Source organism: Rhinatrema bivittatum, chromosome 2 (genome assembly GCF_901001135.1).
Source record: "Rhinatrema bivittatum chromosome 2, aRhiBiv1.1, whole genome shotgun sequence".
In the NCBI taxonomy this organism is placed as follows: Eukaryota; Metazoa; Chordata; class Amphibia; order Gymnophiona; family Rhinatrematidae; genus Rhinatrema; species Rhinatrema bivittatum.
In genome coordinates, this window is record NC_042616.1 from 83,849,131 (window position 1) to 83,876,914 (window position 27,784).

Here is a 27,784-nt window from a genome sequence, read left to right on the forward strand (position 1 = left end):
GCCTGCGGCTCCAGAGCCAGGGGGAGGGGGGGCGAGAGAGAGAGACTGTGCCTGCTGCTGCTGCGCTCCGGGCAAACATGCGGGGCTGAAAGCAGGCACTCGGCGGAGGCAGGGAACAGCACCGGCTCCCGGGGGAGATTCGTACAGGGCCAGGTAAGTGCTGCGGCTGGGCTGGCGGGGGGGGAGGAGGCAGACGCGGCTGCGATCCGCTGAACTTTGCCGGCGGCCGGGCTCCCGGAGCGGCTGCGCGCACCTGTGCGGGAGGAGGACGAGTGCTGCCGCTGTGAGTCGCCTCTCCCCGCCCTCTCTTTGCATCTTCCGGCGCCCCTGTGGCATCTGCGATCCTGGGATCCGCCCGTCCGTCCGTGTCCGAGAGCCGCCGAGGCCCCGAGCTGCTCGGGAGCCACTGGCGACGGCGCGTGCCAGGGGGGGCTGATCCGGACAGGAGCAGCGAGCAGATAGTGCGAGGAAATGAAAGAGGAGTAAAGGCCGAGGCTGCCGTCGCTGGCTCCACGCACAGACGGCAGCTGAATGAAGGACGTGGCTGCCGCTATTCGGCCCTGTTCCCTGCTTGCTTTTTTTTTTTTTTTTTTTTTTTTTTTAAGTTTAAGTTTCTGCAACAACTAGCTCGATGGTGCGTAACTTTTTGGGATTTTCTTGGAAGGGGGCAAAAAAACCCAACCTTTTTCCCCTTTCGCTGTTGGGGAGATCTTTTTAATGAAAACCGGATTTTGAATTGTCATTTTTTTATGGTGTCTTGTAGGTCTGGGGATAGTTCAAATCAGATTTCTTGGTTACTTTCCAAGTTTGCGATTGTTCACCGTTCACTTGTGCTATAGGCGCAGAAACTTATGCGAAAGGGGCTGATCTCGAATGGCTTTCTCTGACACTTGTCTGTAACTCCCTTCTTTAACAATGAGTGCTGTTAGCAAATTATATTCTTCGGGGTTTTTTGTCTTGCCGTGATGGGCTGCAAACTGTTCTCAAGAGGTTAATTAAGCCGGGGGGTCCCGAAGTCCGGGAGATAATGATCTCGTTTCGTGCTGGGGGCTCTCTTGTGAAGTGAGTGCGAAGCGTCCCCTCTGGGGCGCGTTAACCAGACCGGGGAGGCTCTTTAAGCAATCTGATGCCTTAGTCTTGGCCGAGAGCTGCCAGGAGGAGACAACCCCCGCCCCGGTCACTTTTTTTTTTTTATTAAACAACCTTGTTGGAGAGAAAACTAGTCTTGCATTTGTTTTCCTGCTCCCGTACAAATCTTCCCACATCTTTAGATATGTTGGGAGTTGTTTTTTGTCATTTTTTTAATTTTCATAGTGTGAGTAGTTTGCCAGTGACTCAGGGAGGCACACCTCTCTCGCCTTCATTCAAAGACGACTGAGGAAAATATTATTTGGTCTCATATCGAATAAAGAACCACCTAAGGGGGAGGGGGGGGGGCAGTCACATTCCAGTTGTTTTAGTTTTACTTTTTTATTCTTTTCCATTCGCGGATACTTTTCTCCCTGGTCTCCAAGCCTGTGGAAACATTTGTCTAACGGAGAGGCATTTCTTTTCCATGGCAATGCGCAAATAAATATGTCGGGAGGAGTTGAAGCAGGTTTTTCCTTATTTCATTTTTGTAAAGGAACTCTTGATAAAAGGAGGCGTGTGAAGTTAGAAGTTTTTGATGTATGTATATCTCCCTCCGGGCATTTGCAGAACATCCAGATCAGTTTTTTTTTATTGTTAGAGCGGCACCTGCTGGCCGAAGCCTGATCCGCCGAGGGTTTGGGCTGCCAGATCCTCGTAAGATATTGATGATGGATTGGAGCCTGGATTGCAGCCAGTGGCTGTGAGAACTGTACAAACCAGATTTTTCTCACCATTCCCCTGGATTCATTTTTGAAGCTTTTAAAAGAGAGTTTTTGTTTAATGAGATGCAATTTAAGTTTTCATTGCTCAACAAGTTGCCGTTTTTACATAATCTTGGTATAAAAAAGATGACATGAATACTGTCTTACAGTATTCCACCACTGAGCTTTTCCAAAGGCATACAGGATTTCATCAGCAATTAGGAATCTGTGTTACATTTTGAAAGTGAGTGATTTTAATCATGCTGTTCATGTCATTTTTGAAGAAACACTGTAAACATGAATGCATGGGACATGCTAAGATATATATAAAAAAAAAATATAATGCAGAACTTTTTCATTGAACAAACTAGTGTAGCAAAACTTGCTTCATTTATTTTGGCAATCATGTTTTTGTGGGTTTTTAACAATTTTTTTTTTTTTTTTTGTATTCTACAGATGGAGTGGAGGAATAGCCAAGTGCAAGGATGGCGAACGCTATTCCTTGAGTCCCACAAACAGGCCAGATTTTCAGGATATCCACAATGAATATGCATGAGAGAAATTTACATGCACTGCCTCCATTGTCTGCAAAATATCTCATGCAGATCCACAGTGAAAATGCAATGCAGAAAACCCGGCCTGTTTGTGGCACTCGAGGACTGGAGTTCACTGTCCGTGGCTTTGTGGTTAGGGGATCAGGCTTTACATTATGGAAGCCAGGGTTCAGATCCCACTGCTAGTACTTATGTCCTTGGGCAATTCACGTCGCCTTCCATTGCCTCTGGTACAAACAGGTTGCAAGCCCTCTGGGAAAAGGGAAATTTACAGTACCTGGTTGTAATCTGCTTTGAAATGCCTGAAAGGTAATATATATCAGATAAATGCAGCTGGCCAGGATGCCATGATTGTTTACAATGTCTGCTTTAGTTATGACATATAGTAGATAGCTACTGGCAAGAGGTTTTTATATAATTTGTCTGGAGATGTGTGCAATGAGAGGAGGAGGAGGTAACTTCCTGTATATCCACGCCTCCAGAGGAACATGAGGCCTGTGGCGAATTCATAGCATGCCATCAAAAACAGAATTCACCTAGTCAGAAGTGGACTTTGTGTTTTTTCCTATTTGTTTGCCAGTGGCCCTGAGCCTTAACTCCTTGGAGGCAGAGAATTCACTGTACCTCTTTCAGTGAAAGTGCTGGCTTGCCTGATGAAGCTATTCTGAGGGAGAATGGTTAGGGGCAAAAGTGAATCTCTTCCTCCGGAGTCTTTGCAGAGTTGTATCATTGCTTGTACTTCTTCTGTCTGTGGGATCCATTGTGTAGGTTGAGTATTTTACTTAAGTGTGTATATATCTATATAGTGACAGCTCCCCCAGTTATGGTGTAGAAATAGAACGCCTTCAGTATGTAGGTTGTACGTCTTTAGTTCAGTGACTTGCAGTTTGATTCTTTGAGGAAGGAGGGCAGTCCGTTTTAATCTTGAATGAGTATAGTTATGAAATTTACAAACCAGGTGGATTAAAAATTACCTTTCATTAGCAAGAAAACTTGGATTTTTCAGCTTTTTGAGAGGGCTGGTATTGCTGCTTCTGACTCTTAATATTTGCATCAGGAATAATTAACACTATAGTAGTACTGAATTACGCAGTGTGAGAGTTCCTGGAGAGTGTTTTCCAAGACTACACGTAAGACCATTGTAGATGCTGGTGCATTAATCATGCGATAGTGTAAACCAACAGAAACCATTTAATAAAAGCTTCTAATAGAGGTGAAAGTGTCACGGAGCCGGTATTGAATGCTAGAAAATAGCTTTATGGTATGCATTTGGTAAAGCTCCCAAGTATTGATTTTGAGGGCCTTGCATTATGTTGCGTTTCAGGTAGAAGTCGTGCAACTTTGACAGCAGTAAAATAAAAATCACTACCCCTTGCACCTGTACTTACATGATAGCAAATGCTCGGTTAGGTTTCTTTTTTTTTTTTTTTTTCTTATGTAGTTATTATACTAGCATTGACGTTTGTTAAATACCCACCTGCCATGTCATGCAGAAATACAAGTTTGGTAGTCGGATAATAAATCTGCTCTCTCCCTTCCCCGGTGAGTGTGTCCCCCCCCCCCCCCCCCATTTCTGTTAGCAGAATTCTGAGGTACTGATGTAGTGCAATAGGTTTCAAAAGTCAGTTTCCAGTGCTCGTAATCCTGGCCCAGTGATCCCCACAACCAGATGGTGGCTTTTCAGGATAGCTACAATGAATATATAGGAGATACGTTTGCATGCTCGGAGTTCCAATACATATGGACTTATCTCATGCATATTCATTATGGATATCCTGGAAATCCAGTTGGCTGTTTGGGGAGGGGCGGCCTCTGGCAGTTTTGAGGAGACCTGCTGTGAAACGGTTAGGTCTTCCCAATGGCAGACTCCCCATTTTCGAGTGGATTTTATATATCATATAAAATTTAGGAAAGAGTGTCTCTCTTAAATTTTAGACATTGCCTGCTGGCAGGAGGAAGTGAGCAAACATTCCTACTGCTGCATCGGAAGAAATCTCCTGCGTGGTCATGCAACGTCAAGAACTGCCTGGCTTTCTTTGGTGTTGGTCCAGTAGAATATGTCGCAGCCTGCAGAGATTTATCTGACCCATTGGTTGGGAGGTGGGTGCATGGGGCTTGCTTTGCCTTTCACATGCTTGATGCTGAGGTCACCACCTCAAGAGAGGTCTTCAGTGAATAATGCAAAAAAAGGATGGGGCCTGAAGAGAGGCATGTCGACTTCATGGTGTTACGCTGCTGATTGAAACCCTCGGAAGATGCATTCTGCCTTCTGTACGCACCGTGGCAGAAAGGTGCAGGGAGGGAATGGACCACATGGAGCGATGAATTCAGTTTGTGATGCTGCGAGTGTGATCAGGGCAGGTCTGCCCTCTTAATATGCTGTGGGGCTCATGCAGTTAGATGTGCATTAAAACGGTGCTCGTATTGAGCGTCCATTTTCCTAATGAGCGCACAGCACAGCCCTGTCTCCTGGGCGCCCGGTGCTGTATTTTAATGAGCTGCATTAAAAAGGACGCGCTAGGGAAGAATTGTGGGTCCCTAGCGCCCAGGAGACATGGCTGTGCATCCACAATTGCAATGGGCGCTCAATGCGAGTGTCCGTTTTATCCCGCTTCAGGACGATTTTGTCCAATATACATGCACGACAGAAAGGGGTGAAACTGGCCTGGGGAGCGTGTCTATTGTGCATTCACATTATGCGTCTGGAATTTTTTTTTCATCAAGGCATCACATTATACCTTTTAGTCTTAAACACCGCAAGCAGTAAGTATTTAAGAATAAAGGTAGTAACCACACAGGACAGTTATTTTATAAATTTCCCTGAACCCTTGACTCGAGAATTGATTTAATGCTAGGCTGAGCGCGCTTTATCGCATCAACCTTTGAGAGAAAGGTGATGTTTTATTGCATCAAATTGTCCACATCCCTTTTGATAACATTTTGTTAAAAATGATCCAGCTGGGCCATGTTTTTGGGTTCGTGTAACATAGTGGAAAGATTACCACCGTAGAGGTCATGGCCTACAGAATCTGAAGCTCAGCTGTAAATGTTCTCCAAGTAAATAGCTGAACTGGAGGAATCTGAGCTTGATAAATAACTTTTTTTTTTTTTACTAACTAAATAAAAGCTGAGCTTTTTCTTTTAAATCTGAAAATATTTACTGTTTCTACATGGGATTAAAGCACAGATTCCTTAGATTCCACCACACTAGGGTAATACCTGGAAAATTGTGGCATAATTCCCTACTTTTTCCCCCCGAGCTTCTATACAATTTTTTTTTCTTTGTTTTGATGCTCAGGGAGTAGGAAGAATGCACATCTGTGCTAAATAGTTGTTCTGAACCCTTCCCAAAGATAGTGGGAGTCATGGTGCCAGAGCAAATTCCTGCGGGTTTGATCCATGGTGTTCAGAAAACTGTTTTCAGTAAAATAGATGAGTAAGCTGCTCGAGCCAAGAACAGAATGTCTCTTCTGGCAGCCAGAAGCTGGACGAGATCGTTTTATTTCAGGTTGTTAAAAAGGTATTTTAAGAAAACAACCACTCCTCATCTGTGTGCATTAGTAGCTGGGGCCCTGTTTTAAATGATGTGGCAGACTTCTGTTGTGTGCTAGTTCCGTATCGTTTTGAGATCTGCGTATCAGAAAATTAAAAAAAAACTACGTTAAGACAAAGAGGTGCCATAATTGTATCCAGGTTAAACTGAAGGCAGTTTACCTGCTTGCGCACGCAGTTTAATGTTGCCCGCGGGAGCTCTAGCGGCGTTGCTCCTCCTCTGCAGGTGTTGAAGACGGGCAGGCTCGGGCTGCTTTGATGCACAGGCGTTGCAGGATGGCAGGCGCCGAACGCAGGTACCACCTTTCCCCCTGCTCGTGGCGTGTCTGCATTGTCCACGCAGCTCGAAGAGCCGGGGCACGTAATAGCCCGGGTTCCCCTCTCCAAGCCTGGGAGAGACGGCTTTTTCATGTTGGTGGGACCCATCCTCATTATTTATTTTTTTTTGTTTGCTTTTTCCCTAACCACGTGGATTTTTGGCCGTGACATAACTCTTTCTTTCATTCCGAGCCCTGAGCCCTGTGCCAGCTTGCAGTGGTGAGTAATGGTGCAGGTGCGGTGGAGGGCATTTGTTTCTCCAGGGGCACGAATGCCTGAATCTTCCACCTTGTAGATTTGTAGACTTTCACCATCGGCCGCCAGCAGAATGAACCGTGCGGTCTCCAGTTTGTTTTAAGGTTGATGGGGGGGGCTGGAGCTTGGGGGCAGCGTTTCACATCCAGACCAGGGCCATTCCAGTGCTGACCTACTGCCTTGTAGCTCATCTGTTCTGCAAACTTCTTCCAGAATACAACAAGTAGCCTCCAAAAGAGAGTTTAAAGTTGCAGATTTTATCTAAATTCTTCAGAATGACACTTGTGTATTGGCTTTCTTGCTTTTTGGTTTTTTGTCTGTGTTCCTAGTAGTCCTTGTTCTTTTTGTCCTACTTTATTATTTATTTTTTTAAAATAAAAATGATGTGTACATTTTTTTGTTTAAATTGCCCCGACTACCATTTATGGAGTAATCTCATTTTACGTGCATCCATGCGATTCCTGCCAGGATTTCTGATAAAGGCTCGACAGAACGGTGATGTGATTCGCTTTTCACTCTCGTCTGCTTGCCTTCCAGCTCCTGTGCAGAGCTTGTTCCATATTTTCCTCTTGCCTGTGATTAGGGGGTGCCTTCCGAGAATTTTGTGTCGGGAAGGAGTTTTGTTTTTCGATCTGTGTCGACCTAGGTCGGCTGAAGCTCCCCCATGCACCTTGTTTCAGGCAGCTTGAGAGTGGCAGATTCCGCTAGACGTCTACGGTTCTTCGATTGAAAAACCAGTTTTCGCTCCAAATCAAAGATCGGCTCCAGAGTTGTGCGTGCAGCATTGAAAGGCCTTCCGTCACTGCCGGGCCGAAGCAAGAGCTGTGTTTCAAGCAAGACAGTTGGTGCCCCCTGTCTGCTGCCACTGATGCAGTGTTTTTTGAAGTGCAGCAGCCTCCCTGGCAGAGCCAGAGCTAGCACGTTACCAAACTTGGCAGGAGGAGCCTGGAGCCACCTGCAGTCCGGATGGATGCGGTGGGCGGAGCGATGGGAGAAAAAAAAGGGGCCTGCGAGTCAGAGAATGGGGGTGTAGAGAGAGGCAGGAGAATCTGCTTAATATTCTTTTACTGTCCTGGCTTCTGTCCACCCAAAAAAAACTCTACCAGGAAAAATGAAGTTTTGTGGGGGTTTTTTTTCCTTCCACCAATTTTTCTCTCCTATTTTTTTTGTGCTCTTTTCATAATAGATCTGATAAATCCCTGGAAAAAGTAAAAAAAAAAAAAAAATATATATATATATATCTCTGAAAATGAAGGTCCTTTACAGATGTGTGATACACCAGCTGCGTGGTTATTGTTTTGCAAATTGGCTTCCTGCACCTGAGGTGACAATGACAGTGAAGTGTGACTGTCTCAGTGCCATTAGGGCACCAAAACACACCTGCATGCAGTTCCTGCTCCGAGACAGAATTGCTTTGGGTGGGTGTTGTGACAATTTTTGGGTGGCAATGTCCTATCTGACCTGCTCATCCTGTTTGAAAGGGAGCTAGTCAGGAAATATAGTAAATTGCTCCAATCGGAAGGCGTTCTGATTTTTTTTTGTTAGCTAACTTCTGTCTGTGCATGCCAAATTGAAACTCTAGAGCAAATGCTGGCACACTTCTGTGTTAGAGGGGCAGGCTAAAAAGTAATTGGTTACCTATGGTCTGACTTTTTTTTTGTAGAGAATGCCTTCCAGTTCAGCTGATTTATAGGCCTTAGAGGCACTAAACACATACGCACTTGTTTTTGTTTATCTGACACTGGTACATGACAACTTGGATTTGTATTTTCTATTTATCTGGCTTGCTTTGTTTATTTTTTACTTATTTTTATTTATATTCACTTTGAAGTGCCAAAAAAGCAAGATTACATTTGGTACTGTAGGTATTTCCCTGTCCTGAGAGAGTTTACAGACTTAAGGGAATGGCAAATAAAATGGAGGATGCCCTAATGCCTCTGTATCGCACCTTGAATACTGTGTGCAATTCTGGTCACTGCATCTCAAAAAAGATATAGTTGCACTAGAGAAAGTGCAGAGCAGTGCACCCAAAATGATAAAGGGCATGGGATGACTCCCCTATGAGGAAAGGCTAAAGAGGTTAGGGCTTTTCAGTTTGGAGAAGAGACAGCTGAAGGGGAATGTGATAGAGGTCTATAAAATCATGAAAGGACTTTACTCTTTCACATAATAGGACTGGGGGGCACTCTATGAGGATAGCAAGTAGCACATTTAAAACAAACCAAAGAAAATTATTTTTCACTCCATGCATAAATAAACTCTGGAATCGTTGCCAGAAGCTGTGGTTACAGCAATTAGTGTAACTGGGTTTAAAAAAGGTTTGGATAAGTTCCTAGACTTGCTAATAACAGCCAGTGGCTATTCCTTATTGATTAATAGCTTGGGATCTATTTAATGTTTGGGTACTTACCAAGACTGGCCACTGTTGGAGACAGGATACTGAGTTTGATGGACCCTTGGTCTCACCCAATATGGCATATTTTATGTTCCCGAGGCAGTGGGATTTGAGCCCTGGTTTGTAGCCTGCTGCTCTAACCTCTAGGCTACTCCTCCTTCCACTTTGTTCTTTTTGTAAAACCCCCAACGTGATCTGAATGTCAAAGGCATAACTTGATAAGAAAAGATTCCAGAGTTGTGTACCTGTGCAGCCTTGTGTCACCCTCCCCATGTCCTACTGTGAAGCAAACAAAAAAGTGACAAACCAGGTATGGGGTACTTGCATGCAGTGTGATCCAATGGAAGAGATCCGAAGCCATCACTGTCTCCTGCAGTCTGCTCTATCTGAAGGCCTAAAAACCAGCAGCTGAGCCAGCAGTGCTGTGGGAACCATTCTGTGGGTGGAGCTGCTGTTGGGGTCTGTGTCCCCATTTCTCACACATGAGGGATAAGCAAGGCCCTTAATTTTGGTATCTTTCCGATTTTTCGGAGATGCTGATGGTGACACTTAAGGTTATTTTAACCCAAGGCTCATAGCATTTAAACAGGACTTTTTAACTTTCTTTTTTTTTTTTAAGGCCCATGTATATTTTTGCTTAACCAGCCAAGTACAAAAAGTCTTGTTTTGAGCAACTGTTAAGCAAACATGTTCGGGAGGTTTGAGGGCATTATGCACGACTGTGGGATTGAAATAAAAGCCCTGCAGAGGCCGGGCCCAGCCGGCTCTGGCCAGCTCAGCTGTCACTTGAGGTCACGCATGCCGCAGTTCGCCGACCTCCCACAGGCACCCTGACTCCCACCCTGAAATCTCAGCAGCCAAAATTAGCAACATTACCACTCTTGAACTGACGGCACAGATACCGCAGTAAGGGGATGGCTTTAGCTTCTCTGTTTTAGTGCGTTTTAAATAGTTGTAAGACCTGAAATAAAAAAAAATAATTTTGTTTTTTCTCTCATTTTGAAATCAACGCAAAAAGCATTATCCATTTTCAAGGAAAAGCACCCTCCTAGTAGTCTGAGCTTTCTGTATCGTGCAGAGAGAGAGGCGTTAGTTAAGTTGTCACCGGTTCTTCAGCTTGTGGCCTCACAGCTGTAGTTGCCAGTTCATCCTGTGTCATCTGGGCGGGCTGTGCCAGCTCTGGTTTTGTCTCATCCCAGCTAAAGCCCGGTAGTTTTGATTTCTCTAAGAAAAGAATGGCAAGTTTTTAAGAGGCGGTGGGGGGATTTGATCAGGGCGGTGCTAACCCTCTTCATTGCCCCCCAGTCAACGTGCAAGAGTAAAAAAAAGCCCTGGGCCTCGAGGGGCCATGGACAAAACATGTAAGCTGGGTGCATCTTGGGCCGTGTGTATACGCAGATCTGATGCATGTTTGCGGATCTCCTGGAAACCAGAGCGCTAGCAGCGTGCACTTTCTGTTTCTGGAGCTGTCAAATGCTCCAGGGCGGGGAGGGAGATTTTGGGGCGCTCCTGAGTTTTGGACGCCCCCAGCCCGCTGCATTCTTTGACCGACTGCACGGATATTTAAAAAAAATGGGTAAGACCGAGAGACTACAAACAACCACCATGTACTGCAAAACCAGGACTGGGTGCAAAATCCCCCCACCTCCCACCAGGATCCGGGTCACTTGACAGCTCTGTCAGGGAGTGAAGTGGCAGCGTGCCGTGCTATTAAAATGTATTCAAAACTTCCTCCTCCCGAGGACATGTTTACGGGAAGGCTCCGCTTTTGAGTGCGGCAGCCCCCCTCTGTCGTGGGCTATTTCTTTTCTCTCTCCTCGCCCCTTCTCTCACCCACCCCGAACATCCTTGGGGGGGGCGGGGAGTCGGAGAAGCAGGTCACCTGGATCTGCATGGTCCAAAATAAAGATATATTTAAAGATTTTTAAACAACAAAGTGGATCGAACATTTTTTTTTAACAGGTCGCCGCCCTGGGCAGGGGAAACCGGGCACGTTCTGTTGAGACAAGATCCATAGGGTGGACAATAAAAACTCCATTTAAATGGATCGACTCTTGCTCCAATTTGTTGCCTGCCGCGTGAATTTGAGCCTCCTAAATGTTACCCCCTCCCCCCTTTCAGAGCTGACATCCTGCACCCCTTGTGTTTCGAAATGGAGAATATCTGGAGGCTCCCCCGGGATCCCTGTTTTTGTTTCAGTGCGCCCCCCCCCCCCGGGTGGCATCGTGCAGTGTCGGCCGCCTTATCCTAGCACAACAATTTACTGCCTGGTACAGTCACCGGCCTCGTCACCTCGGCGTCAGCGGCGCCCCCCCCCCGCGGGCAGGTCAGTTCTGCTAACTTACACCCACGGGAAGGGAAGTTTCCAAACTTCCAGTGGAAAAGCTTTCTGCCGTCATGAGTCGCGGCGGTAAGGTTTCTTGTAGCCTCTCTCTCTCTCTCTCACTCTCTTTCCCCCGCACACACACTACACACAGACACACGTACTGGGACTGAGTCATGCTTGATTCATTCTTCCAGTAATGCCTGCGCTGTGTCGTCTTTCTGGATAATCTGCGCCGGGCACCCACTGGGAGGAGACGCGAGCGGCTGCGCTGCTGGTAAACGGCACGTTTCGTTTCGTTTCGTTTCTTTTCCTGGAAATGGGCAGGGAGCGAGAAGCTCGGCCTCGGCGGCGGCGGCGGCGGAAATGTTCGCCCTCCAGCCGAGAGAGAGCGGCTGGGCACTTGCAGCGCCGGTGATGCAAGCGGCAGAAAATGTTGTAGACACAGGGGGCCGGGCTTCTCCAAGGCGAGGGAAGGCGTCCTTATTCCGGAGGGGGGAGGCGGGCGGGTTCTCGGCGAAAACGGGACTTGCGCTCCCGCTGGCGGCGGCGGCGGCAGCCCCACCTCGGTCTGCCGCTGTGCTCGCTTGTACCGCGCCTCAAGCACCGGCGGCTTAGGTGAGGTTAGTTGGTGGGGAGAGTTGGCCGCACGGGGCGGATTTCTTGCAGGGCTTGCGCTGCATGTAAATCGTACCCGGCCGATCCCTCTCTGTGGACCGGCTTGCTAGCTTGTTTTCTAATTAGAGAGAGGCGAGGAAAGATGCGCAAGGAAGCTTCATTGTTGAATCTTAAAGAGTTATGTCTCTGTATCACTCTCTGGTCTCTCTCTTTTGTGTGTATGTATAAGATTTATTTGAAAAAATCTATTGTAAATGTAATTTAGCTAATACAATGCTTAAAAATTAAATAATAGCCATAAAGTATATTTTCCATTTTGTGTTTTATTTAGACATGTTTGCTGCTACATGTATTGGAAGGCTGTCAAGACTATTATTAATACATAAACTTAAGAGTGTTGGTTGCATTCTGCATAGGTGATCTGTGGTCACAGGGTAATGCTCAGTCATGCCCAGTATTCATCCCCCCTCCCTTTTTTTATTCCCCCTCTTGACAGGTCTGTGAAGATCCAACCATGAGTGGGATGTTGAAAAGGAAATATGATGTACTGGAGGATGATTCCACCTACTCTAGTTCCTCCTCCTCCTCCTCCTCCTCCCCTTTCTCCTCCTTGGTGGCCTCCTCTGGCTGGGAATCTGATGAGGAAAACTCTAGAGAAGAAACCAAGCCCCGTGCTGCCTTAATATCCAGCGATTTCATCCGTAAGTATTTTAATTGTGGTGTGTCCAGCATCTCTGCCACTTGGCCCCGTGCATTATCTTCACATGCATTAAAGGATAAAAAAAAAAAAATTCTAATCTTATGGTGATCATGGGTGGCTGTTTTTAATAATTCCTAAAATCCCCACCATAACTGCTGTCCCTCGTATGTGCCTGGGATTGACTTCAAGCCTAATAGACAGAACTCTTTTTTAAACAATGCATTTATCCCACAGAAAAGTGTCTGCCTTTATTTTAAGGATGCTTTCTGGCCTCCTAATAGTAAAGAGCAAAGCTGGCATCACGTTGAGAGACTGGGTTGGGAAAACTGAGTGTTCTGATCTTACATGCCTTAGCGACTTTTGCTAAAAGAATTAACACGGGCAGCTTCAGAAGCACGGTCTCCCAAGGAAACGGAGCAAAGCAGGCAGCCAGCATGAGGAATCCAATCACCCCCCTGGCCGCTGCCAGCATATAGACAGCACCATGGGCTGTTGTAGCAGCTGCCCGCGTTGCATGCTTTAGGGAGAGGGTGAAATCAGTTCGGAGGCTATCCAGCAGCTCCAAGCGTGGTGGCACAAGAAGCCATCTTGTTTGGACTGCATGAGTTGTTCGGCAAGTTGGGCCGCCCCTAAACGTCAGAAGCTGGGCCACAAAGAAATATGTCTTATTAATGGCCGCCTTCTGGGTAGCATGAAAAAATGATGTCCCCTTAGGTTATGCACCATTAACTTGTTGTAGGTCCTTTTGACTTCAGTCAGATTTGCCGCTTTCCAGGAATCTTAAAACTTGTCCAAATGAAAGTAGTGTGTTGTTTTGACCCAAAGTGTGTAGTAGAAAGTTTATATAGGCCTATGAATAAGTGGAGAAGTTCTGAAGAACATATTTAGTCGATGTCTAGTGCCATGGCTGTGCTGTTGGGTAGACACTGGTTCAGGAAAAGATATGGCAATTGCAGTGGAATAATGGGATAGTGGCTCTATACACCAGGGTGTATTGGATACAGTCTCAAAGGTCCATATTGAGGATCATTTGTCTGGCTAAATGTAGATATAGCTGGCCAGATGGTGCTGTTTGAAATCTGGCTGAGCTCACCGCCTGGCATTTGGCTAGCTAAGTTTATCAGACAAAAGTTAACCAGATAAGAAACCTAGAGACACAAAAACATGATGGCAGAAAAAGACTGTGTGGCCCATCCGTCCAATCAATTTAGCATTATAATTCTCATCACTTCCTTAGAGATCCTCTGTATTTATCACACGCTTTCTTGAATTCATATACTGATGTTAGGATTGGGGATGTTCTGGGGCAGAGTCAGCTATTGGCTAAGGGCCAAATTCATTCAGGCTTTTTTCCTGTTTTGTGTCTATGGGGAAAAACCCCTAGTGAATCAGATACTAAGTTAAGCCAGATAACTTTTAAGACTGCATGAAAGCATCCTAAAGTTAGTTGGATATATTTAGCTCTTAGCCGGATAAGTATGAACCTCTCAGACTTACTGCTTGTGCTCACCTCAGTACTTGCATTATGCCAAAAACAGCTTCCTTTTGGAGTTCCTAGAATGTAGTGTGTGTGTGTGTGTGTATACATATACATACATACATACATACATACATACAACATATCGGGGTGCTCTTGGAAGCTGTTTTTAATGAGACCAGTGACACAAAATCTGAGGCAGTTTTCTGTATAATTGCCATACTGGGTCAGACCAAGGGACTATCAAGCCCAGTATCCTGTTTCCAACAGTGGCCAATCCAGGCTGCAAGTACCTGGCAAGTACCCAAAAACTAAGTCGATCCCATGCCAGTAATAGCAGTGGCTATTCCCTAAGACAAGTTGATTAATAGCAGGTAATAGACTTGTCCTCCAAGACTTTATTCCAGTGTTTTTTTTTAAACCCAGCTACACTGGTCTCTTGATTTGCATCTCTTGCTTGTTCAGGATCTTGCTTCTTTCCCTATGGCTTGTACTGATACTTCTATTAGCAATGCCATTCTTTTTTTTTCTTTTTCACCACAGTGTCCAGTCTTAGGTACTGAGTTCATTTTTTTTTTTTTAATCAGTTGGAATGGGAAAGTTCCAGGTGGTCATTTCATTCTCTACAATTTCTGTCGGGGTCATGATCCCAGTATTTTTTTGGTACAGTGATGTTATAGCACCTACCCAGATTTCCAGTGGATAAGCTGTGCCACATTATTGTGCCTTTCTGTAGAAATAGGTGGCAAGGCTTATCCACTGGAAACTGCGTAACGGCAGCACCTGAATGTGATCCGCTGTGAAGTGCCTGAATGGCAGAATATAAATAAATAATTTTTAAAAAGTGGAATGTGTGGCTCTGGAAGCAGTGATTCAGCCGTGAGGACAATCTCAGCTCCTCCTGCTAAATTTTCACAATGCACAGATGTAAATTTAGATGCGCACACACAGCCATAGTGGGCACGCACTTTGAGAGGTTTTAAACATTAGTTTAAATTTGGGGGGGGAGGGGGAAGCGTGTGCTGTCAGGGGATACTCGCTATTTCATAAAGGCTTTGCTTTCCATGCAGGAAGGAGCTTTGCATTCAAAAAAAGTACGTACGAACCGGTGTAAAATTGTGCACAAAAATTAACGTACATTAATGCCTCCGTTAACATGGGATGTCAGTGAGATTTACTCCCCAGTGCAGACAGATGCGAAGGTGTAACTGTTCCCTAGTGCTGGAAATTTTAACTCCTGGTCAGAGCTGGAGTGGAGTTACTCCGGCTAATGTTTGTCTCTGGAACAGAACCCAGAGTTGTACACAGATCAAGGCTTCTGTGCAGTAAAACATGTTTTTTGTGCAGAGAAATTGCTTTGCATGCAGACTTTTATTATCCGCACACATTGTTTTGTGCGCAACAATCTTGTTTTATGTGCAGAAGATGCTTTGGAGGTAACTTTTCAAATTACCTTCTTTGTGCACACTACATATGTTTTCTGTGCAGAAACATGTTTTCTGCACGTAAATTGGATTTTATGTGCACGAAGCATGTTTTCTACACACATTTTCAGGTTAGCGTGCCTTCCCCCCCACCCCCTTGAATTAGATAGTATTCATTTTTACTGTGCTGAGTAAAGAAAATGTGATCTAAATTTTAGCTAGCGTTTTTTAATTTCACATTTTATTATATCCGGTCCCAAACAAGGTTGTAACAAACCGTTCCTGCCGGCTCACCTGAGTAAACACTTGGGGAGGGTGGAATCCTTCCCTGGGCGTCTGCCAGACCTTCCCCCGTCTTGCAAACAGATGTGCATTTCAGCAGTTTTGCTTTAGAGGATAAAAGGTCACTTGAAGGCCCGACCTCCCTGGGATAGTTTTAGTCCGGACAGATGAAAGGCTGATTGAAGCTCAACCATTCATTTCACCCCAGTGCTGGATGATTTATTGTTTCTGCTTGGATGTACAGGGCGAGGGATTTTTCTGAAGACGTTTACCGGGGTAAATCGGGCAGGGTATAGGTATACGTGTTATTGCACAGCCCGGCTCCCGCACACTTTCCTTGAGCAGTTTTCAAAGGGAAGATACATGGCTACTTCCTCTTTTGAAAAGTGGTGCAAAATCCCAGGATAAAAGTTCCCACGGGCTTTCTGCCTGCCTGCTCAGTTTGAGAATTGCTCCATAATCTATCTGTATATGGGGAGAGAGGGATCCTTTTGAATTGATTATGATGTGTGTGTGTGTGAGTTGGGGGGGGAGGGGGATAATAATGTGAGTAGTAATATTTGATAAAAGAATAATTGAACTGTGAGGTTTAAATTACGGTAAGGAGCAAGAGATGTGATCTCCTTACCTGATCCTGGAATAGCCACTTAGAAATGAGCAGTGTTTTTATAGCATTTTAGGATTTTTTTTCCCCTCTAATTTCTTATCCTGCCCCCATTGTATGCTGAGATTGCTTGTTGCAAGCTGAATTGCCTTCCAAAGCTTAAGACTCTCTCTGAGAAATAAAAAAAAAAAAAAAAAAAAGAGTGGATCTGTGGTTCCTCCCAGTGGACAATATAAGGAAGTGCTAGGAAACATGATTGGGCTAGCATACATTTTCAGAACAGTGTGTTCGGGAGGCGCTCACTAAACTTAAAAGTAGAAGAGGCGATGGGGCACATCTGAGAGTACTAAGATGTATCCTGGCAGCTCCACTGGCTGATCTTTCACTTCTTTAGAGTCTGGAGTAGTTCAGGACGTTCCTTTTCATAAAAGTGGAAGTAAGGAGGAGACTGGGAACTACAGGCCAGTTAGTCTGACCTCTGTGGTGAACAAACTAATGGAATCGCTGCTAAAACAGAGGATAGTGGCAATTTTTAGAATCCATTAGATTGCAAGATCCGAGGCAGCATGGCTTTACCAAAGGTAAATCTTACCAGGCGAATTTGATCAGTTTCTTTGATTGGATGACCAGAGAGTTGGATTAAGGGAGAGCGCTAGACGTAATGTATTTGGATTTCAGCAAGGCCTTTGACATGGCTTCGCACAGAAGACTTCTAAATAAATTCTGAGCCTTTGGTATGGATCCTAGAGCGTCTTGAGTGGGAGATGACAAAGGGTAGTGGGAAATGGAGTTTTCTCTGAGGGAGGGGATTGTTACTAGCGGTGTTCCTCAGGGGTTGAGCCTTGGACTGATTCTTTTCAACACTTTTGTGAACGGCGTAATGGAAGGATTGTCCGGAAAGGTTTCTTTTTGCCAATACCAAAATCTGAAATAGGGTGGACAACCAGGAAGGAGTGGAAAACATGAGGCGGGATCTAGTGAAGCTCGAGGAATGGTCTGAGGTCTAGCAGTTAAGATTTAATGCTAAAAAAAAATGCAGAGTAATACATTTAGGATGCAAAAACCCAAGGGTGAAACTGGAGGTGAAATTCTTCAAAGCACAAAGGAAGAGCGAGATCTGGGGGTAATTGCTTCTGATCTTATAGTTGCCAAACAGGTGAACAAAGCAACGATAAAAGCCAGAATAGGGAGAGGAATAGTGAACAGAAAAAAGAAATATTCCCCTTATAGGACTCTGGTGAGACCTCACTTGGAATACTGGGGCAGATTTTAAGAGCCCTGCTCGCGTAAATCCGTCCGGATTTATGCGAGCAGGGCCTTGCGCGCCGGTGCACCTATTTTTACGCGAGCAGGGCCTTGCGCGCCGGTGCACCTATTTTACATATATTTTACATATATTGAAAAGCACCGGTCCAGAATAAGCATCAAACGAGGTGGGAGTGGGTGGGAGGGAAAGCCAGAACGTTACGCCGTTTCCAGTGGATAAGCCGTGCCACCTATTTCTACAGAAAGGCACAGTAAGGTGGCACGGCTTATCCACTGGAAATCTGGGTAGGTGCTATAACATCACTGTACCAGAAAAATACTGGGATCATGACCCCGACAGAAATTGTAGAGAATGAAATGACCACCTGGGACATTCCCATTCCAACTGATAAAAAAAAAAAAAGAAACTCAGTGCCTGAAGACTGGACACTGTGGTGAGAAAGAAAAACGATTTTAAATAGAATGGCATTGCTAAAGAAAAACGATTTTGAACCGTTGCTTATATATGCTCTCTTTTTTTTTTTTTTTTGGTTCCTCAGCCAGGTCCATCCTGAAGAAGGTGAAACGGCTCAGGAGGAATCCGGTGGGGTTTGACCGGGTCACTGTGTTCTACTTCCCCCGCTGCCAGGGCTTCACCAGCGTGCCCAGCCGCGGGGGCTGCACCCTGGGCATGGTGAGCAGGCACAGCTCCCACCGGGAGTTCACGCTGGAGGAGTACGCCAAGGAGCAGGAGCGCGCCCACAGGGAGAAGCTCAAGGAGCGGATAAAGGAGGGGAAGCTGGAGGCGCTGAAGTGGAAGGTGGGTTTTTTTTTTTCTTTTAAGACCTGCCGCTGCTGCCAAACGCACTGGCACGTGTGTGAGACTGAGATGGGGGAGGGGGTGGTTACCTCCGAAGTCCATGGGTGGTGTTGATGGCAAGTGCTTGATTTCAAAATCTGTTTGCTTGTGGTGGGGGGTTCTCCCCTTTCCCCCGTGTGTGTGTTTTTCTGTGCTTTGTAACTTGTAAAGCCTGGTGCAAAGCTATGGCTGAAGATTTTGAGGTTATCTGAAATAGAGTTGACCGAAAACAGTGTCTTAATTGCCTCAGTGTGTGGTATACCATTGGCACGCGTTTGTACACTGAAGTGTAATAATAGCTAACGGCACTTAACAGTGCGCTGTGCCGAGATGTAATTATGGACAGAGTATTGTCGAGTGCCTTTCTGCCCTTGTGCAGGGCTCAGCAGAACAGTCTTGTATTGCAGAATTACTGTACGTGACCCTAATGTTGCACAAGAGCCTCCCAACCCTGTGGGGGGGGGGGGGGGGGGTAATATCCAGTCACTGTCCAACTAACTGTGGAGGGATATTCAGCAGTGCAGCCGCACTATTGAATATAGCCGGTTATCTGAAAGATAGATAACCTTATCTAGCTAACTTTAGCTCAACTCTTTTTGGCACGACCAGAGTTAGCCGGATAACTTGGCTCCCTAATGTAACTCCTCCCTGGAACGCCTCGGGTATCCAGCTAAATTTTAGCCAGATAATGAGAGATTTAGCTGAATAAGTACCCATTCCTAGGGTGTGGTTTTACTGTGTCCGGCCATCGCTGATATTCAGTTCTGGGCAGGCAGAGATACCTGGATAAATATCTGTCCTACAGTTACGTGAGTTGGGCCGAACACCCAGATAGAGTTAAGCAGACTAACCAGCCGAATATGGACCTTTGCAGTGTAAATTTTAGGACTCTTGACATCCTTGGATCTACCAGTGGTTCTCAATAGCGTGTTAACTGAATATGCCTCCGTTTTTTTTAAGGCCGCGTGTCAGCTTCCGTTTTTTCTCCCGTTCTTTTCTGTACAGTTAACCATGAACGGTACGAGAGAGTGTGAAGAGGCCGAGCGACTCACCACCGATGACATCTCCGACGAAGATATCGACGTGAGCAGCGTTGACGTCGAGGATGGCTTCTTTCTCCAGCCCTACCCTGCCAAGAAGAGACGCGCCTTGCTGAGGGCAGTAGGCGTGAAGAAGATAGACAAGGAGGAGAAGCGGGAGCTGAACACCATCCGTCTGTCCCGAGAGGACTGCGGCTGCAGCTGCCAGGAGTTCTGCGAGCCGGAGACGTGCAGCTGCAGCCTGGCAGGCATCAAGTGCCAGGTACGTGCGGGGCACCCACCCCCCCCCCCCCCCCCCCCCCCCCCCCCCAGCCATCTGCATGGCAAAGAAACAGACAACATTGCACGGTAACGCCTCAAGCAGGGACGATGAAATGCAGCACCGTCTTCGTTTGTAGAAGATCGATTAACACTGCCCACTCTAGAAATGCCCTTAGGCTGGGGTTGTCAGCGTTGCACGTGGCTTGCACAGTAAGAACAGCGGCGGATGATCCTCGATCCTCCATCAGAAGAGTTTGTGAAAGGGCTTTATTTAATGTGCCACACTTCCGTTGGGTTTTGAGGGGGGAGGGGATTGGGGGTTGTATTTTTTTTTACCTTTAGAATCTAAAGAACTCCCATACGTTCTTTGAAGTAGAAAACTGGTGGTGAAACTTTCATTTAAAAAAAAAAGAGAAGCGAAAAAATGCATTAAAGCCTAATCCATTCAAAAGGCAGGAAACCGTTGATGGAACAATATTTGTGGTGTATATAAACGAATGCAAGAGGTCAAAACACGGTGTGTGTGTGTCCATAGGTGTGTTAAAAAAAAAAAAAAAAAAAAAAACCAAAACCACAAACCTATGGTGGCTCCTGCAGCAGGTACAGGAGACCTGGTTCCCCAGTCATGGGCCAGGTTTCCGCTGTCTGGTTCCGGTGCTGCAGAGAGAGAGCATTCACAGCACCTGGGTTGAGGGAATCTTGGTTGTTGCTCACTGGTAACCACTGGGTGACGTCAGAGTTCTGGAGGGAACCTTGGTTTTGAGGCCCCTCCCCCCACCCTAAGCCTAGAACCATTATGGCTGCTGCACGGAGTTGGGAGAAGGGCTGTAAAAATCAGTGGGGGAAAAGTCCCCCTAAGCTGTGAGCAAAATTTGTGCCCTCATTTGAACCCCTGAAGGGCAGTAGTGTCTGCCACAATGCAACCCGGGCACAAACGCCGCCTACCCCATGGCAGCTTTTGATGGTGCCTCAAACTTCAAAATGTTGTGGTTTTTTTCTTGTGGTTTGCTGGGCTGTGCTTGACCCCTACTCGGGAGTCTCTCTCAGCGCGGAAGGCCTCCTCCCCTTTCCCACCGAGGCAGCTCGCTTCAGCCTTGCCCCCCTGCTTGACGTGAAGGTCTCGCTCTTCGCATAACCTGTGGTGTTTTGTTGCTGCAAAATAATCAAATGCTGGGACCGGTGTGAAGTGTGGGGGGTTTTTTTGTTTGTTTTTTTTATATTTCCTAGAGAAGGGGGAGGTGATTTGTAAATTTTTTTTTTTCATACCCTGCCCGTAATCTGGGTGTTTGTTTACTGGTGGCATTTATTACCTCACAAGCACACCTTGAGGTAATAAGGTTATCAGAAGAGTTGGGAAAAACTGCACAGAGGGGTAATTGCGAGAAGCCTGAGGGTAACCTGCACGGTGCGCAGAGGATACCATAAGAAGCTTGCTGGGCAGACCAGCTGGACCATTTGGTCCTCTTCTGCCGTCATTACTATGTTACTATGTAATAGGTGAAGCAATATAGAGGGAAGGGGGGGACATTGTTTTTTTTTTCCCCCCAGTTTCTTGATGACTTACCTAGTAAATCCCATCTATGGGCAAAACATCTAGACTGGGTGGGATTTGGAGCTGCAGTCACAGGTTGGGATTCAGTGATTCATCTCAGTCACGAGTTGTGACCCATCCTGGTGTGTTCTTGACTTAACTCTTTTTGGGCACCTGCCATTTTTGAGCTTCATTACCTCCAAGACGTTCTTTGGTATTGTGACTTTTCTGGTTTAGTTATCGGCCACAAACCCTGTGTGATTCATCGGTAAATTTAATAGACTTAGCTTTTCATGTAGTTTTTTCCTACTCTTTTCAGATGGATCACACATCATTCCCCTGCGGCTGCACAAAGGACGGTTGTGGAAACACAGAGGGGAGGATCGAATTCAACCAAGCCCGGGTACAGACTCACCACATCCACACGATTATGAAGCTGGAGTTGGAGGAGAAGCAGCAGAGCAGCGAGAGGGAGATGGGAGTCGCTGAGCCGGAGGTGCTCTCCCAGGAGCAGCTCCAGCCCTTCGGGTGCCCGGTGGGGAAGGGGGCGTTGGAAGAGAGGGCGGCTACGCTCGCGCCGGCCTTCCAATTCAGCATGGACCTGGAGACCAGCGGGGAGAACAGCTGCAGCAGCGACATGACTGACTCCTCTGCATCCTCCGGCCAGAGCGAGGACTCTGAAGAGCAGGACGAGGCCGTCCTCTCGGACAAGTCGCAGTCCGACATCGACGACGATGGCCTGGCTAGAATCCTTCACTTCAATGACTCCGAGAACGAGGAGAGCAGCAGCGACTGCCAGGACAACCTCAGCTACTTCCATCCTGAGGACTTCTTCTGCGACAACCTGGGTAGCCAGTGCATTTCCAGCGTGGGAAGACTAGGCCTGGACAGCTACTCCAGCCACCTGTCAAACATTTCCGAGTGCCTGGATGAGAACGCAAACCAGGATGCCAGCTGCTTCCTAGACGGGCTGACTACCTACATGTCCTCCTCAACAGATCTGTATTCCAAGAGCTACACAGACCTTGGCCTTTCTGCGGACTCGCTGGATTTCTTTCAGTCCTTTTCCGACTATAACTTGGGACCCCTGTACAACTCCCTGAAGGAATATGAGAACCTGGACAACTTGGCATTACATTTTCAGTTGCCCAATCTTCCCGGCTTCTCTCCGGTGGGAGATCCGGGCTCCTGTTTTCTGGAGTCCCTGATGGGCCTGTCGGAATCTGTTCCAGAGACCCCGGCTCCTTTTACGGACAATCAACTCCTAGAAGATGCCATCAAGTCATCTCTAATAGAAACTGTGAAGGTCTAGAAAGAAGGGGGCATATTTTGGGTGGGGTGAGGGAAAGGGTGGGGGGGGGGGGGGTTGGGGAATTAACAAAAAAAAAACTTTATTAAAATTTGCTTCTTCAGCAAGGAAGCGGATACTACAAAGAAAAGGTTTTTTTGTTTTATGTTTTTTTTTATATGCAAGGTTTACACGGACATCTTATTCTCAGTCTTTTTATAGTATATGGATTAGAGGTAACTGCCGCTGCAACTGGAGGTTTTGGCGTCGGCAAAATCACTTCTGAGGATTTCTTAAAGCAACAGGGCCTCCTTCCTAGTCTTGTTGATCGCGAGGCGGATGGGAAACGTTTTTTAAATTTTTATTTTTATTAGTGAAGTGCCGAGGGAGAGGGAGGTTGCATTTTATTATTTTTTTTTTATCGCGCCCCCCTCCCCCTTTCAAAAGCAAGGTCTTCATCCATTTTTTAACAAAACCGCAGGCTGGAACTTCACTGGGAGCTACTGTGATTTAAAAAAAAAAAAAATGATGCCTTTTCGCACAAGATGGGCCTAGCTGCCGCTGTGCCAAAAAAACACTGCACAAACTACTGCTGCCACGAGTCACTACCACCACAGCCAGTCTCCCTCCTCATCTCCGACCAGGTGGTGGTCAAGGGCCACGATGATAAGAGAAAGCAGGAGCTGGGGGAGTTCACATGGGCTGTTTAACCTTTTTTTTTTTGTTGTTTTCTCTGCTTCCAGTTAACCTTCAGACCTGCCTTGGGTAGGAGGTGCTGTTGCTGCCTCTTTTAACACTTACACAAAGACGATACTAGCGCATATTGTGTGTTTGTGTGTCTTCATTAAGTGGGGGAGACTCAACCCCACCAACTCTGTTCATAGTAAGAAAGCCCGAGAAACGTATAAAAAAAAAATTGTGAAGCTTTTAACGATCTTTTTTTTTTTTTTTGAAAAAAAAAAACAAAAACTTGTATTTATTGTGGAAGCAGGGAGGGGTGGGAAAGGAAAAAAAATCTGCATAAGAGTTGGGGGCACCTTTACTCTTATGGTTTTAAGCCAGCAAAGGTTTACAGACCGATCCATACACTATTCAGTCACCTTCACCTATTTATTACAAAATCCAGAACCCAGGTACTTTCAGAAGCTTGAACTAGAATGAATTGTATTTAAATTGGGAATACCTCAGATGTATTATGTGTACAATCAGTTATTTTTTTTTCCTTTTACATAATATATCTGTTTATTTATTTTTTTATGCTCAGTACATTTAAAAGATAAAAGCACCAGGGTATCTTTCATGGACCCGAAAGTGCGCTTAAGTCCTGGGTGCACCAATCTGAAAGACAAAATCACAATTTTCAGACCAGGGGCACGTGCAGGCTTAAAATGGTAGCTTCTTTTTTTTTTTTTTTTTTAACACAACACACACATTGGTAGCTGAAATCTTTAATGTATGGACTGATAAGTAATGACCATAGTGTTTTTGCTATGGAAGTGAACCCTAAACTATATGATATGAGTGTGAAGTAGCTGTATTTAAAAAAAAAAAAAAAAAAAATTCATAAATTATTTTATAATTTATTTAATTTCTTAAGGATTTGGCCATGAGATCGTGAGCGATCTGATATGGTGCCTGAATACGCAGAGGAGCAGCAGAAGGTGTAGTACAGCAGCCTTCCCGATCCATGGGACTTTCTCATTTTAAACTAAATAAGTGGAACAGCGTAAAGCACCAGTGTCCTTGTTCCCTATCTAAACTAAGTGTTCCTTACTATTAAGTGCAAAGGTTTGAAAAGTGTGCATCCGGTGACATGCCACTGTTTTGGTGTTGCATGGACAGCTTCCCTCCATGGCTTCCCAGGGCCCTGTTTTTTTAATTGCTTGGGTCACTAGTCAAGGTAATGTTGCCCCGTCTCAGATACTGTAAAGTCAACCAGGCTGACAATGATGAAGCTGCACTTTTGAGAGGATTCCAAAACTGGGATGGCTTTTGTTGGCACCTGCTGCCAAAAGAGGAACGCAGCTTCTGCGTCTTTTTTTTTTTTCTCCTCCGTATTGTGTCTGCAGTAACTGAGTGTATTATTAAATATGCTTAAGAACATAAACTGAGCCAGAGCTTGATGTAAAAGTCATGGAGGGAAGTCAAGGATGTCTCATTTTGGTGTGATTTGACTTTTCTTTTTTTTTTTACACACAGGATAACATTATGCCAAATGGATACTTTAATTTAATAATTAAAAAAAATATATATACCAGACTATTTATACTGTTTTTATAAGTACATTAATTTAGGTAAAATAATACACATGAAGGCATTGAATTATTTCTTGCTTTTTATACTTTTTTTTTTTCTTTCGATTAATAGAAAGCAATTTGAAAAATATTTCAGTATATCATTTGGGTACACACACAAAAGCTTTTCTGTTTTGAAAACAAACCAAAACCATTTGTACAAGGTAATGTTGGTGGAATGGGAAGGTTCTATCAGTTGTCAGATTAGTGCAGGAGGCTCTTTGTGGGGAAAACTAGTTAGCTGGAGATACCAAAACTGTCACCCTTCAAACCTGGAGAACAGTATCCATTCTGCTGACATTATTCATTCTGATACCAAAAGATTTCTTATAAAAATGTGACATGAACCTATCAGAGTTCTAATTGCCAGTCTCCAAACAGCTCTGAAGTTGGTCGGCTAATTTTAGTTGGATATATTGTGTTTCTTTTTTTTTTTTTTTTTTTTTACCACTGATGTCTATAAATTGGCTGTTTTCTGATGGGCTGACCTGTTTTGTTTTTCCCCCAAGTGCTATCAGCCAGTTATAGCAGTCTGATTGGGATACAGAAATAAAATGTAGTGTGTTTGCACTTTTGTTGACTGATTACTAATGATCGGATGTGATCCTGTATTGTAGTGGTACACTCAAGTGCCTATACCAGCGCTACAGATGGATGTTAGCCTGGTTTGTGTATGTAGACCCGATCTAAACTTGGTGTAAATAAGTCTATAAAAATGTGTGTTCTGTAATGTTCATGTCTCGAATTCAAGGAGCCACAGGGGCAGAAGTCTCCATGCCAGTCTCCATACCCGTACAGTTCTTGTTGGTTCCGCATGTAGCATCTTACATACGGGAATGAAATGTATTCTGTTGGCTTCCCATGTTCAGTGGTATGCGGTCAGTGGTCCAGAAGAGGCCAAAGGGGGGGGGGGGGTCACTGTCAGGCTTACTGGCCCAGAGAAAAGAGCACCCAGCTTCCCAGTGTATGTACGCACCTGCATTTAGTTCACATCTGTAAAGGATGCAGCCATGACACTCACATGTATTTGCAAAGGCTATGCTTATTTTCCATATAGGCCTGTCTTTCTTAACGTCACCTGGTTTGAGTATGTCTGACTTCAGGCCATGCCTACCTCACATACCTTTTGTAAATGTGACATACAAGAAAACACAATCTCAAGGAGTTGTTGGATGTATGTTTTTTATTTCAACAGCCATGAAAGGGTAAATCACTGAATTGTGCCACTTAGGAAGGCAACATGACCCAGAATAGTACGGCTTGGGAATACTTTATTTTCCTGGCTAATTTTGCATATGTCGATTATACCACCATTGCAGAAAATCATTTTCCCAGAGGCTGATATTCTTGTGCTGATGACAATGCAATTAAATATTGTCTTGTCTGCTCCGTCCTTCATGTATATGAAATAGAGCAATTTTCTGTTTTTTTTTTTTATTTCAAGTTCTCTGAGGCAAGGCCGTGCCAATTTGTAAGTGCTTCTTATGCCAAGCAATGAAACTGGCATGTAACTCATTCAGTGCCACGATGTAGTTCACACCGACCGCACACGTGTTTCCACGCACATATAAGAGTTCTGTTCACCCCCGCTTCGCAGTACTCTAGCTGTTCTCTTTGGATAAACGATCGTGGCAGGAGCACACCCATTTTCCAGCCGCACAGATCTTCAAACAGTTGCCCGGCGTCCCGGTGCTCGCAGCCCAGGCTTGTCCTTGGCCCATCAGTATTCCAGGTGTTCATGAAAATGCCATTCAGCAGTCTCGAAACTGGTCAAAATTGATTGTCCAATTTCTGCTTCTCATGAGGGGTTTTTACCAGCTGGCTTTAAGGACAAGAAAAAAAAATGTATCCCCTGTGTGTGTGTGTACTGCAGGGCTATTTATATTTACTTTAACAAACAAACAAAAAAAAAAGACCAATTTTCCAGAACCCTTTCTTTGCAACAGTTCATGGTCAGTAACTGGAAACTGCTTGTAAAGTACAGATGACACCAGAGAGCAGAAATGAGATTTCTTTCATCCTGGGCATACCCTGCTAAGTGTGGGTTTTTTGTTCTTGCATCTTGCCACCTGAAAAGAAGAAAAACACCAAAATTGCCCTGGCCCTGACCTGCATACTACTGTCCTATGGGGGAGGGGGAATCTGGATTTTTAAATTTGTGTTTTATTATTATTTTTTTTTTAACTGCAGATAGTTGACTAGATTACTAGCTTCTCCTTCATCAGAAGTCTTGAGAGGGCCTGGTACCGTTTCTGTTGTTTTATTGGCACCAACAGCATGGGTTCATTTCCTTGAGAACATTCCTCTGTTTCTCTGCAGAGCTTTCTATTTAATTTAAGGTGAATAAGAGAACAGACTCCAGCAGTTATGATTTTTTTTTGCATCTAATTTATTCAGTAATTTCATATTTGTGCCAAAAGTGGGGTGGGGGAGGGGAAACAAAAGTAAAGATTTTTTTTTCCCCTTCCAGGGCACAAAACTTGTAAATATGTTTCATTATTCATGTAAAAAGTTGGCTATTAAAACAAAAAGTTAAAATTGGCTATTTATTGACCATCTGTAATTATCTAATGTATTAATTGAAATTCTTGTTTTGCCCTGGTTTATTTTAGCTTTGTTTTTTTTTTTGTGTATATAATGTGATTATTTTTGCTTAAAGGTACACATGAAAATGCTTTATTTTTACCTTCTGCATTTCCATTTCTTAAAAAAGGGGAGGGGGTGAGAAAAAGCAGTGTCTGCAGCTGTTTGTCATTTCATCAAAGCAATATGAAGAAATTTGCATTACACTTTAAATAAAAAAAAAAATGGTTTGACAAATGTATGGTTTCTGTAGCATTATATTTTCGGTATATAGTATTATAAACAATTTGGAATGTGTGCCAGCTTGCCTGCCCCTTTTACAGATGGATTGCTCCAGTTCATTGAAAAA

The 27,784-nt window shown here is 44.9% G+C and overlaps 1 protein-coding gene across 3 annotated transcripts; it reads left to right on the forward strand.

The window, feature by feature from the left end:
- CSRNP1 (cysteine and serine rich nuclear protein 1) lies at nt 1–27,674 on the forward strand. 3 transcript variants are annotated; one of them, XM_029588387.1, is made up of 5 exons: nt 1–153; nt 12,344–12,548; nt 18,140–18,399; nt 19,444–19,740; nt 21,590–27,674. In XM_029588387.1, the coding sequence occupies exons 2-5, from the start codon at nt 12,362–12,364 to the stop codon at nt 22,580–22,582; spliced, it is 1,737 nt and encodes a 578-aa protein (XP_029444247.1). In that variant the 5' UTR covers nt 1–153; nt 12,344–12,361; the 3' UTR covers nt 22,583–27,674. The 3 variants fall into 3 exon arrangements, with proteins under 3 accessions (XP_029444247.1, XP_029444248.1, XP_029444249.1); XM_029588388.1 differs by lacking the exon at nt 1–153 and adding an exon at nt 11,393–11,506; XM_029588389.1 differs by lacking the exon at nt 1–153 and having other exon boundaries at nt 12,433–12,548; nt 18,144–18,399.
- Nucleotides 27,675–27,784: the final 110 nt, after the last annotated feature.